The 13,308-nt window shown below is 40.4% G+C and overlaps 1 protein-coding gene across 1 annotated transcript in view; it reads left to right on the top strand.

Annotated features, from left to right (window-relative positions):
- Positions 1 to 11,192: 11,192 nt before the first annotated feature.
- PRKAR2B (protein kinase cAMP-dependent type II regulatory subunit beta) overlaps positions 11,193 to 13,308 on the top strand; it is a 148,327-nt gene continuing 146,211 nt past the window's right edge. Inside the window, exon 1 of the mRNA XM_020984581.2 lies at positions 11,193 to 11,696. Within this exon, the coding sequence (XP_020840240.1) occupies positions 11,396 to 11,696 (301 nt within the window). The 5' untranslated portion in view covers positions 11,193 to 11,395. The remainder of the gene's footprint in view (positions 11,697 to 13,308) is intronic.

The following is a 13,308-nucleotide window of genomic DNA, read 5'->3' as shown; positions in this document are numbered from 1 at the left end:
AATAATCAGTTTCATAAGGACAAGCTAAGGGAAGGATAACTAGACATCAGTTTGTCTGAAAAAGATCTGGGGGTATTAGTGGCCTCCATCAGCCAAGAAAACTCATCCTATCTAAGGCTGCATTAAGAGAGTTAAAGAGTCCGATAATAGGAAGAGATAGTACTGCATACTTTTGTCCTCTGCCCTTCTCGGACCACATGTGAAGTGTTGGTTTTACTTCTGAAGGCTATGTTTTAGGAAGGACATTGATAAATTGGAGCATATTTGGAGAAGGGAAACCAGGATAGCAAATGACCTTTTGCTCATGCCATCGTAAAAAGAACCAGCAATGCTTAGCCTGGAGAAGAGACCTAGTATTTATTGCCGTTAAGCATTTATTAAGGTGTTCCAGGTGCTTTGCTAGGTTCTGGAGATATCTTGACAAAACTGAAACCTTTGCTCTCAAGTATGTTACAAACATGATGACTTCACGTATTTGAAAGACTCGACATCTGAAAAAGGGATTAGCTCTGATCTTTTGGGTCCCAGAGAAGAGAACTTTAAACCATGAGTGGAAGTAATAAAAAAATTTCCAAACACTTAGAACTATCCAAAAGTGGCACAGTTTTTTTTTCCTTTTCTTTCCTGATGGCTGTTTTCAAGTGAGGAGACAAGGATTACTTTAAACCCTCTAGAAAGAGGAAAGAGGCCTCAAGCAATTTATCTCTGCAAATAGGCTGCTTCCACATGGCACTTACCCTTGTGTCGCTCCCATGTCCTTTGCATCCCTTAGTGAAAGAGTAATGGAAACAGCTACAACCTTGGGAGCTTCAAAAGGATGGAATAGTGAGTACCAGCTGCATGGGAGCTGGAATCCAGGCCAGGATTTTCCAGAAGCTGAGCATGGATGCAGGGGCAGCTGTGGCCATGAAAAGTGACTTGCTTGACTTTAGCCCAGCCTAGTAGAGACAAGGATTCATCCATATATCAGCTGCTCTTAAGCTGGAAAAGAATTTGGTGGGATGAATGCTTTGTAGTGAATGCTTTAAGTGGGAATCCACTCTTCCCAGGGACTGAGGTGGTAGATGGGAAAGTGTGTACCCTCAGGTGGGGGAGATGTTTTGTAATTTCGGTTCTTACCATATCTTTTCAATAAATATCTTTTTGTAAAAGCTAAAAAAAAAACCTGTGAAATGGGAGATCCTTCTCACTGGAAGTCTTCAATCCAGGTTGGATGATATTTGACAGGTATGTTGAAGATGGAATTCTTATTCAAGTATGCTTTGGATGAGAGAGCTGCTGAGGTCCATTTCAGCTCTGAAAGTCTGTGGAGCTCTTTACATAGGGTTACTATTATTCTAGTATTTGTACTGGTACACAATACATCGCTGCTATTCTACTGAAAAAGTAAAAAGACTTGCCTTTAAAAAAGGTTGACAAAACATAATTTAGTCGGTACATATGCAGTTTGTTTCTGGGATGGGGGAGAGCAAAATAAACAAGAGATAAACTAATCCTAAAGCTTGGAAAATAATGATCTCTTCTTCTAAGACAAAAGGTAACTTTTTTAAAGAGTTATAACAAAAGTGAAATAGTCGCCTGCTTAGTGATTAGTAAAATCATTCTTCTTTTAGGAATCTAGGTCCATGGACTCCCCGGACAGCTGAGTGACAGCTGAGCTACTAGGTTTGGGAGAAACAAAATCTAAAAAAGGAAACTATGGAAATAGGAAAGGAATCATAAAACAAATGGAAGATTCTATAAAATGTCATTTAAGTGTGTATACTGTTTAGTATTTGGAAAACAGCCTCATATCCTTCTCAGTAAAAAGAAGGGCTTGCAAGGGATATTACTTTCTAGACTGAATTCCATGATGCCCTTGTGTTCTGTGTTCCTTCTCCCAACTCAGCCAAGGTTCTTCTTATCCAAGGGGCCTGTTCCTGGCTCTGGGCCTACCCCAGACTCTGCACTACATGTTTGAATTAAATCCACAAGAGCTGACTATTGATTCACCATCCACCTCCACAATATGGCCCTTCTTCCCCTCTCCCCACGGCCTGCCAAGGGACCCAGGTCTCAATTGTGAAGCTCTGCATTTAAAGGTTCTCTTTGTATATTTCAAATCTCAAATCAATCTGAGAGCTAGATTAATCTGAGAAAGGTTGATTAGGTCATTTCTAGGGTCTCTTCCAGCTGAAAACTAAAGCAAAACACCCTCAAGCTCTGACCTAAACTATGATTCTTTCATTTCTGTCATTCATAAGAAGAGCCCTGGACTTTGACTTAGGCTCAGGTTTAAATCCCAGCTCTGTCACTAACTAGTTATGTGACTTCAGGCAGGTCATTTAGCCTCTGTAAGCCTCAGTTTCTTCATCTATAAAATGGGAATAATAGTAATTTTGATAAATCCTCAGGGCTATTGAAAGGAAAGCAATTTATAAACTGAAAAACCATATGCAAATTTAACCTGTTATGATCATTGAGGATAATCTGGGTTTTATGACTTCCCTACTAAACTGTTACTCAAGCAGTTAGCAGGAAGGAGCTCAGAGTCCCTCTAATCCAAACTTCATTTTACAGATTAACTTAATATCCTTCCAATTTCAATTCAGTTCAACAAATATCTATTAGGGCCTACTGTGCACAGATTAGGATAACTGAAATTTTGCTGAAGTATTTATAACTGGGACTTTATAATAAAAGGCAGCTAGGTGGTGCAGTGGATAGTGCTTTGGGCTTGGAGTCAGGAAGACTCATCCTCATGAGTTCAAATCCATCTTCAACACTTACTAGCTGTGTGACTTAACCCAGATTGCCTCAGTTTCCTCATCTGTAAAATAAGAGGGAGAAGGAAATGGCAAACCAGTCCAGTATCTTTGCCAAAAAAAAACAAAACAAAAAAACAAAAAACAAAAAAAACCCAAATGAGGTCACGAAGAGTCAGACATAACTGAATAACAACAGTAAAAGTTCAGGATAACTGAAATTTTAGTGATATAATTATAACTGGTATTTTATAACAATCACAACAGGAACCTTAATCATTCAAGCAAATTGTGTCAGGACATAGAAATGTATTCAAAGACATCAAAGCGTGTTGATTCAAACCAGACTTTCCTCATAGCTGTAGGGATTTTGCTGTTCTCTCTGCAGATTGTCCCTGGAACAGTTCCTGCCTATGGATGGCTTGTGATCTGCATAAGTGAAGGGGGTGTCCACACCACTAAGGTCATACTTTCTTTGAAGTATTAAAGGGAGAGCCTGTGTCAAGTGGTAGGAATGTTCTGAAGTTAGAACACTAAGAACCTATTAATTTAAATTTTAAAATATTGAAAAGACTTTGTTAAAAAAAAACATGCTTACATATCATCAATTTGCCTAACCATAATCCTCTCCAATATCCCTATAATTGCCTCCTCATTTTGTATATCATCACTACAGCTTAACTCTGCATTGCTTCCTCCAGACTGCACCGAGTGTAAAGAATAAGTCATAAGACTATTGCCATGATCATATTTGTATGTGACGGCAATAATTCTCCCCCATTTTCATCACAGCTCCAAGGAAGTCATATAATTACATGTCTTTACTTTACCCATGAGGAAACAGAGGCAAAGAAAGGTTAAGTGACTTGCCCAAGATCACGCAGCTAGTTACTGTTAGAGCCAGAAGCAGAATTTGGGCATCCTAGTGCTCTTTACATTATACCATGCTGGTTTCCATGAAAAGGATTTCACGTCCCTTTTAAGCATTATTGAAATAATAATGCAGATTTTATATGTAGGTATTTTATGTATTATATATGTATTTTATATGTGTGAAGAAGTAGTGTGCTTAATGGATAGAGTGTCGGGCTTGGAATAAGCAAGACCTAGGTTTCAAATCCTCTCTTGGACACACATTAATTGTGTGAATCTGAGCAAGTCACTTAACTCTACTGAACCTCAATTTCCTCACTTGTAAAACGGGGATAATAATACCTTATACTTCACAGGGCTGTTGTGATGCTCAAATGGGATAATGTATGTCATCTCATTTGCAAACCTGAAGGACTATGTAAATCTCAGCTATTATTTTCCCCTACTTCCTAGTAAGTAAGCTTCTTGAGATCATGAACTTATTTTTCAATTACCTTGGTATTCTCTTGCCTCACTGAGTAGCTTGCACGTAGGAGATAGTAGCTAGATGGTGCCATAGTGCACAGAGCCCTGGGCCTGGAGTCAGGAAGACCTGAGTTCAAATCCAGTCTCAGACACTTACTAGCTGTATGACCTCGGGTTAAGTCACTTAACCTCTGCCTGCCTCAGTTTTCTTATCTGTAAAATGGGGATGACAATATCATCTACCTCCAGGGGTTGTTGTGAGGTTTAAATAAAATAATAGTTGTAAAGCATTTAGTATAGTGCCTCATACAGAGTTAGCACATATAAATGTTAGCTATCATTATCATTATTATTATTAGGTTCTTAATAAAATTTTATTTAAAATTGATGAAGTATTATAGGATGCACTTGCTGTCCAGCTACTCAATTACTGTTACTTCTATGACATTTTAAAATATGTATTGTAGGTGTGAGAAAAAGTAATACTTTTCAACATTCTTTTGCTTTTCTGATATTTCTGAGGTGGGGCGGTGGGGGAAGGAAGTGTTTGAAACTGTCAGAAAGAGTTCAGTGGTTTACTTCATCTGCTACTTTATCTTCTCAAAGTCTTTTTAAACCTCATACTTCAAAAATTATATCCCAGATAGCTAGATCTTCAAGGGCAACCTCATGTGACAAATCTAATAATCTTCATGTTTTTCAATGTTTGCTATTTACCGTACACAAAGTAATAGCTAGAGAGATACAAATATTACGGCATTAAAATAATGTAAATATTGTCTTAATAATTACTTTATGATAAGAATCAAGAACTGTCTTACTCAAACATAGCCATGCTTCTTTTCATGGATTTTCATTTTTGTTTTGCATTTAATTAAAAATTATGGTGAATTTAGCTGTTGTAAATTTCTCATCGGTGGAACTGATTTTTCTGTTAAGTTAGTTTTGCTTTCAAAAGTGGCAATAGCTTTAACAAGCACTTGAATAAAGTGTATGCTTTGACTTTCACATTTTTATTTCTCTTTTCAGTCAATTAACAAATGTTTATTCAAAGCTTGCTATGTATCAGTCACTGTTCTAGGCTGTGGATTCAAAGATAAAATGAAAGAGCTTCCATTCTATGGGAGAAATAACGTGTAGACAGATGAGTACATATACAGCTTTCTTGCTGTTCCTTATACATAATACTAACCTCTTATCTGCATCCTTTGCACTATCTCTCATGCCTAGAATGCATTCCCTCCTCACTTCTGCTTCTTATGTTCCTATTTCCTTAAAAAACTTAGCTCCTTTTGCCTTCTACTTGAAGTTTTTCTGGAACCCTCCCCCCGCCCTGGCTTTTATTTATGTTACATACAGAAAGAGAGAGAGAGAGAGAGAGAGAGAGAGAGAGAGAGAGAGAGAGAGAGAGAGAGAGAGAGAGAGATTCTCTTGATTTAATGGAAACTCCTTGAGGGCAGGGACTTTTTCATTTCTGTCCTTACATCCCAAGTACCTAGTATATTGTCTGGCCGTAGTAAGAAATTGTAAAGTAAATACAAGGAAACCTGGAAAGGTAGGTTGTGAACAGACTGTGATAAACTTTAAATACCAAATAGAGTTTATATTTGATCCTAGAATCAATAGGGTATGACAGGTGTTTATTGAGTAGTGGAGTGACATGGCCAGACCTGTACTTTGGCAGCTGGGTGGAGAATGCATTGGAGTGGTAAGAGATTTGAGGCAAGGAGACAAATTCAGAGGCCACTGCAATTGTTCAGTCACGAGGTGAGGAATTGAACTAGGATGTTAGCTGTGTGAGTGGGGAAGAATGTAAGAAGTGTTGTGGAGATAGAAAAATCAAGATTGGGCCAATGATTGCATATGTGGGGTGAGTGAAAGTGAGGAACAGGATGACATCAAAAAGAATGGTGGTGCCCTCAAATGAAATTGGGAAGTTCAGAAGATGGGAGAGTTTGGAGGAAAGATAATTAATGAGATCTTAAGTGGAGATTGCAACCTAACCATGCCTTCTATTGTGTGACTCTGTACTACCCAAAAGCGAAATGGTAGCATGTGGGAGTTATTCACTGGAGAGGGAGTCAGAGTGGGTGAGTGTTGGAAAATAACGTTGAAATATATTCTTCATTGATTCCCATCCTGAAGAAATCAGTTTTACCTTTGGTATCCACCTTACAAAGTTCTTTTCGAATTGGAATGCCTACATTGGAAGTACCTCCTGCCCCTGAGATCTCTTCCTCTGATCGGATTATTCTCCCCAGAACCACTATTCAAGGTGAGCGCTCAGGCTAGCCAGGTCTCATTCCTCTCTGGGTTGCACTCTGGCTTTCTCTACCATGCCCTCACATCCTTTGTCTCATTCCCCCTTTTAGCTTCTTTTTGTGTTTTATCTTCTCTCGTTAGAATGTAAACTCTTTGAGGGCAAGAGCTGTCTTTCCACTTGTGTTTGTATTCTCAACACTTAGCACAGTGCCTTGGCACATAATAAGCACTTGATAAATGCTTGTTGACTTCCTTTTATGATATCAAATTACCTATCAATGTTGGCGGGGAACATAAGTGAAATTATTTTGATAAGGTGGGGTTATCAGAACTGCATATTCATAAGATCATAGCTATAGAGCTCTAGGCAAACATTGAAATATTATATAACTGCTGTTATTATGATCATCACCATCATCATCATCTAATCTAATCCTCTAATATTTGTAGATGAGGAGATTGAGACACAAAGAGGCTAGTTGATTTGCCCAAGGCCATACAGGTATCTTATAAGGTGATAAGTATGTGAGGCGAGATTTTAATTCAAGTCTTAGAACTTTAAAACTAATAGGCTTTCCACTATACTACATTGCCTCTCTTTAGATAAATAGACAGACAGGCAGACCATTCATTTTATATAGCATTTAAAGTCTATAAAGCACTTTTCCTTACAATAATCTGGGGGAGGGTACATATACTCAAGAAGTACAAGGTATCCCAAAAGTCTGAGTGCAGTTAAAACTGCAGAGGTATTACCTACCTCTATTTGATAATTCAAGGAACCAAAGTTTAGGGAAGCTAAGTGATTTCTCTAGAATCACATTGCTAATTACTATCAAATCTAAGATTTTGTTTGGAAATTCTTGGTTAACATCTACCTTGAATATCAGGAAAAATGCTAATATAAATATTACTCATATACTAAATGAATAACCTCCTCCTCCCCTTGCCTGAAGGCTCAAATAAAGATACATTGCTTCAGCAAGGATTTATCAAACATCTATTATGTTCTTAGCACAGTGTCGGGAGCATAGGTGTTTAATAAATGTGTACCAAGTGCTAGGTATAGTGCTAGGCTTGGGAGAGATGCAAAGACAAAACTGAAAACAGTTGGGGCAGCTAGGTGGTGCAGTGGATAGAGCCCTGGCCCTGGATTCATAACATAACATAACATAGACACATAACATTTACTAGCTGTGTGACCCTGGGCAAGTCACTTAATCCCATTGCCTAGTTAAAAAAAAAATGAAAACAGTTGTTTTCTTGAAGATGTTCACATTCCATGGAGGAACAGCACATAGTCTGTTAAATAAATACCAAATATACATATAAACTAAACACAAATTATTTTTGAGGGGGGAAAGCAGTAACAAATGGGAAGGATAAAGAATGGCTTCATGTAGGGGGTGGCATTTAGTTGATCTTTATGAGGGAGTAGGAATTCCAGGAGTTGGAAGTGAAAAGGAAGAGCATTCCAGGCATAAGGTTCAGCCTGAGCAAAGGCAAAGAGATAGGAGACAGAATATGATGTGAATAACTTTAACTATAGAGCATAGGATTACAGATTTGGAGCTTAAAGGGACCATGGAGGTCATAGTCCTTCTCATCACTCTAATCTTGGTAACACAATGATAAGAGTTTACATTCTTTATCCTCAGAGGTATGTGTACAGGGTGAACCTTGGCCTAACTTTTTTATATTTCTATCTCATTTTTAAAGTGTGCATATGTAAATATAGTTGAATTGTTGATTTTTTAATTAAAAAATTAAGTTTAAGTTTAAAAATTTAGTGAAGTTTTATTTTCTTTACATTGATGAAAAATGTCATTTGTGATTGAATATTCAATAAAGCTTTAAGAATAAAATTCCCTGGGTGCATCCACTAATGCAAGGTGATGTGCATACTTATTCTTTTCTTCCTTCTTCTCAAATCCTTTTCTTCCTTTAACTTCTTAGGTTGTTGGATTTCAAAATTCCTAAGCCTTCCAAGTTTTCACAGTTTTCAAGAAACTTACATACATTATTACACTTCATCCTCACAAAAGTCCTGGAAGGTGGGTAGCAGATTTATTATTATCCCCAATTTACAAAGGATGAAACAGGTCAGAGAAGTTGTGACTCAACTAAGCTAACACAAATAAGTGACCAATTCTGAAATCAAACTTGAACAGTCTAATTCAGAATCTAATGGTTCTTCCATGCTGAATGGCATTTTTAGATAGCATTATTATGAAGTTGAAACAAAATGGAAATAGCTAAATGATCTAGATGAATAAAGAGTATAATAAAAAATGAAGTAAGGTCATAAATAAGGGTAAGGCTATTACTTGGATTGATTTATGCCTAAGTGATGTAGGGGAAAGAATCTTGAAGTTAGTGTAACTAGGTTGCAGGTTCTATTTACTTGAGATATCTTAGACGATGTCACAGAACCATTCTCTGCCTCAGTTTCCTCATGAGAAAAAATGATAGGGCTGTACTAGATAGGTCTTATAGGACTAAGATCTCTTCCAAGGCTAAATCTGTGATCCTATTCAGTGATGTTCTAGCAGTCAGGAATCTTTGAACACCAGAAGGAATTATTTCCTCTTTTGTGTGGGTGGACACATACATGAAACAGGATGAATAAGCCATCTTCAACTACTTATTTACAAAGACATGCTGGCTAGGGAGAGTAAAATAAAATATTACAGTATAAGTGTTGCAGAAACATTTTATGAGCTAAATAAAATTTTCTTTGACACAAAACTCAAAACCTCTAAAGTGTAAGTCTCATTCAAACAGAAAGGAAATTAGTAAGTGAGAAAATCCACTGCAAAGTCCTGTTTTTCTCCGTAGTAATAATAATGTTAATATAGTGCTTTGAGATTTAAAAGGGGTTTCCTCACCTCACAGTGAGATTGGTACTGCAAATTCTATGGTCCCTACTTCAGGATTAGAGGCTAAGAGAGAGATTATCCATGGTCATAGAGCCAGTAAGTGTTCAAGTCAGCATTTCAATTTAATTAAACAAACATGCATTAAGAGCCTACCATGCACAAGGTGCTGGAAATAAAGATGTTAATACCTTCAAAAAGTTTATGTTCCACTGGATTTGAACCCGGGTCGCTTCTGGTTCTTAAGTCCAGTGCTTGTTTCACCATATACCCCTGTTGGTTCTGTATGGTATCATAGCATTGTCATCTGATGACAATGCTGTCCAAACCAGAATGTATAACTGGCCAAGTTTTAAATCCAGACCAGTCACGCAAATTGTTTTGTCTCTGAACATATCTGTTGTTGTTGAGTCATTTTTCAGTCATGTCCAGTTCTTTGTGACCCCATTTGGGATTTTCTTGGCAAAGATACTGGAGCGGTTTGCCATTTCCTTCTCCAGCTCATTTTACAGATGAGAGAACTGAGTCAAACGGGGTAAGTGACTTACCTAGGGTCACAGAGATAGTAAATGTCAGAGGCCAGATTTGAACTCAGAAAGATGAGTCTTCTTGACTTTAGGCCCACCACTCTATCCACTGTGACACCTACCTGCCCCCTTGGGCATCTCAGTTAACTTTTTAATCCCACCTTCCAAGACACAAAGAGGGATAATTGGGCACTAGTCCAATTTGGTTATTGTTTCAAAATGAATGGTACATATTGAGTTGAGTTGAAGGTGGCACAGGATGGAATGCTGGACATGGAGTCATGAAGATGTGCTCAAATATGGCCTCAGTCATTGTGTGACCCTAGGCAAGTCACTTAAACTCTGGGTACCTTAGTTTCCTCATCGGTAAAATGATGATAGTAATAGCACTTAACTCCTAGGGTTGTTATGAGGATAAAATGAGATTATCGTTGTAAAACAATTTGCAAATTTTAAAGTACTCTATAAGTGCTATCATTAATTTAGCTGTTTTTGTCACAATCGATAAATGTCAGTCCCCTAGATATACTGGAGCGTGAAAAAAATATGAAAATAGAGTGTGCAAAACATGAAATTGGTTAAAGGAAATATGAAAGCCAGTATAGTGTTATGGCCCACCAAAATGGGGAGAATGAGGAAAGGCAAGGAAAAATGGGGAAATGGAATACAAAAGTTACGAAGCTGTCACGGTGTAGGGCCATTACGTTGGATAAAAGAAAACAACATAACATAAAGACAAAGCTGTTGAATACTGTTATCGGTTCTAATTATTACTTCTAGATCCCAGAAGAAAAATACGTTGAAAAGGAAACTATACAGATTTGTGCAACATTCATATAGCCAGATATGAATATAGCCAGATATGTATGTTGATAGATTGTAAAGCCTTACGGTTAGGGAGTGTGGTAATACTGCGACTGTTACTGCAGGAGCTGCTAGTGTAGAAGCGCCCGAAGGTCGAGGCGGCTGGAATAGGAATAGATCTGCGAGTGAGGAATAGATCTATGGAGACCAAGCACAACACACGTCTTTGAGTCTTTGAGCTGAGGTAAAGAAAGATCACTGGGGGAAGTAGGGGAACAGGCGCAACTTTAAGCATGCTGAGTTTGGAACAGGCGCCAGGGCCGCCCTGAAGTATCTGGAGGAGAAAAAGAAGCAGTGAACGCCGAAGCGCCCCAGCGCCGCCCCTGGCTGCGAAGTTGGGGAGCTCAGTGATCCCCGGCGGGGCGGAGGCGCAGCGCCCTTGCTGGGCGGTGGTTGTCATGGTTTCCGGGGTCACATGGATGGGCGCTGCGCCCCCTCCCTCCTGCGGGAGCGGGCGGGGCGTGGGCTGGGCTGGGCCGGGCTCTCGAGGGGGTAGAGGAGAGACAGGGCGGGCGCGGGAGGAGCCGGAGATGCTGCCGCCCCTCCGGGGCCGTAGTTCCCTGACTGCAGCTTGCACGGAGCCAGAGCGCGGGCAGGCGAGCCGTCGGTGCCCAGGAAGCGGCCCTCACCTGCTCGCGGCTCCCTGGGCTGCCGCAGGTCTAGGCGCGCCACTGGAGACAGCCCTCGGCCCGGGGCTGTCGGCTGCCGTCGTCGCCCCGGGGAAGGACGCGGTGCCCGCGGAGTCCCGCTGCCCCCGGCGGCGGGGGCGAAGGCGGCCGGCGCAATGAGCAGCATCGAGATCCCCGCGGGGCTCACGGAGCTGCTGCAGAGTTTCACCGTGGAGGTGCTCAGGCACCAGCCCGGGGACCTGCTGGAGTTCGCCCTGCAGCACTTCACCCGCCTCCAGCAGGAGAACCGGCATAAAGGAGGCCCTGGCGCTGGTGACCTGGCCGCGGCCGGAGCCGCCGGGGGCGGCACCCCCAGCCGGGGGGTCAACTTTGCAGAGGAGCCTGTGCAGACCGAGTCCGAGAACGGGGAGGAGGACGACGAAGAGGAGGAGCCCGGAGAGCCAGGGGCATTCAACGGTGAGCACTTCCCTTCTTTGGCAGTGCCATGGATGGACCGGAGACTCCCCCATCCCTGTGTCGTCTCCCCCTTGCCTCCTGTCGCCTTCCTTTACCCCGTCCACCCTTTGCCATCTTTCGCTTTCCTTTCGTTCTTCACTTCTTGCGCCCACATCATTCCCCCATTCTCCTACTTTTCCATCTCCTACCTCCTCGTCACCTATTTCTGTCACTTCTCTTCGCCCACCTACCATTTCTGCTCTCCCTAGTGTCACTACCTCCTTCTTTCCCCCCTTCATCTCTGGGTTTGGAAGACGTGAAAGAAAGAAGCCTCTCCCTTGTCCTTCAGCCTTTAATTTCCTGAGTTTAGAGAGGGACTGGAGAGGGAGACCGCCAAGGAGAGCGCTGGCTAATAACAACTTTTAATGGGGTGGAAAGACCTGTGATAAAAGATAAAAACCCGTTTTGTGCATGGAGCGAACTGGGGAAACTTGCTGGTCCACGTTGCCCTTTTTTTCGGGGCATCTGGAATGTCCAGAGAAACAGGATTGATATCAAATCCTTTGTTGCTGCTGTCAGTAACAGACTTACCAGAAAGCAAGGAGAAAAGAATGAGAAGCATTTTGTAAAAATGACTTAACTGCCTTTGAAACAGTAATTCATTACTTCCCATTTTATCCGTTCTGTTAGATTTTTGAGCTTGGGACAAAAGGAAAGAACCTTTCTTAGTCAGCAACCCTTGAGGCCTTTAGAAGGGAAAAAAGGGGAAACAGCCTTTTCAATTTAAATTATACGTTGAATGTAGCCTTGTTTTCTACATAATGTGTGTGGGGGGGAAAAACACTCCAGGTACCTTTTAAAGCTTTAGAATGGAAAGCTGGTGAGTAATTGTAAGGGACTGTGCCAGACACCAAAACTAGGAAGAGAATGAATGGAAAAGAAAAAGGCATTTTTTGCAAATAGCTGCTCCTGGCAAGTCCCACCCCTTCTGCTTACACTCTTCCAGCTCTACCACATACTCACCCTCTTCTGTTTACACAATATGACTGAATTCCATCTATTTCACTTCTTAAACTTAACATGCTGTGTATGCGTTTTCTTTGTGGTATGTGGCACATATATAAACAGCATTGCATCAGGTTTTATTTTCTCTGTTGTAATATTGGGGTTGTGTATAGGTCTACAGTGTATGCATTTTAATATGGGTCTTTTGAATTTCATGCATGTTTTCGGAAAGACATTTCCTGTCTTTATACAGGATCATATATTGAAACGTATTATAAGGTTACTGAAAAGTCCATTATTTCAAGTTTATTCATAATATGCTGAAATTACTGCTGTATGATGAGAAAGAGAAGCAAGTTTTTTTTCCCCTCACCCTTTTTCATTGGGGGGAGTTGTTTGTGACCCTTTTAATGTCTGTTAGCTCAGAGCAATTAGCATTGTTTTTTGTGGAGGGAGTTGTTGTGACCCTTTTAATGTCTGTTAGCTCACAGCAATTAGTCTTGTGGTGTCTTTTTTTTTCCACAGGAATTAAGTTTTCTTAGCTGGAACAAGGGAGTAAAGGAAAATTTTGTGCTTTTATTTTATAGGAAGGAAGAACAAATAATAGATAAAATCAAAAATGCAGAAG

This window comes from Phascolarctos cinereus, unplaced genomic scaffold, assembly GCF_003287225.1.
Source record: "Phascolarctos cinereus isolate Bilbo 61053 unplaced genomic scaffold, phaCin_HiC Scaffold_1;HRSCAF=81, whole genome shotgun sequence".
Classification (NCBI taxonomy): domain Eukaryota; kingdom Metazoa; phylum Chordata; class Mammalia; order Diprotodontia; family Phascolarctidae; genus Phascolarctos; species Phascolarctos cinereus.
This window is presented reverse-complemented; position numbering and strand designations above follow the sequence as displayed.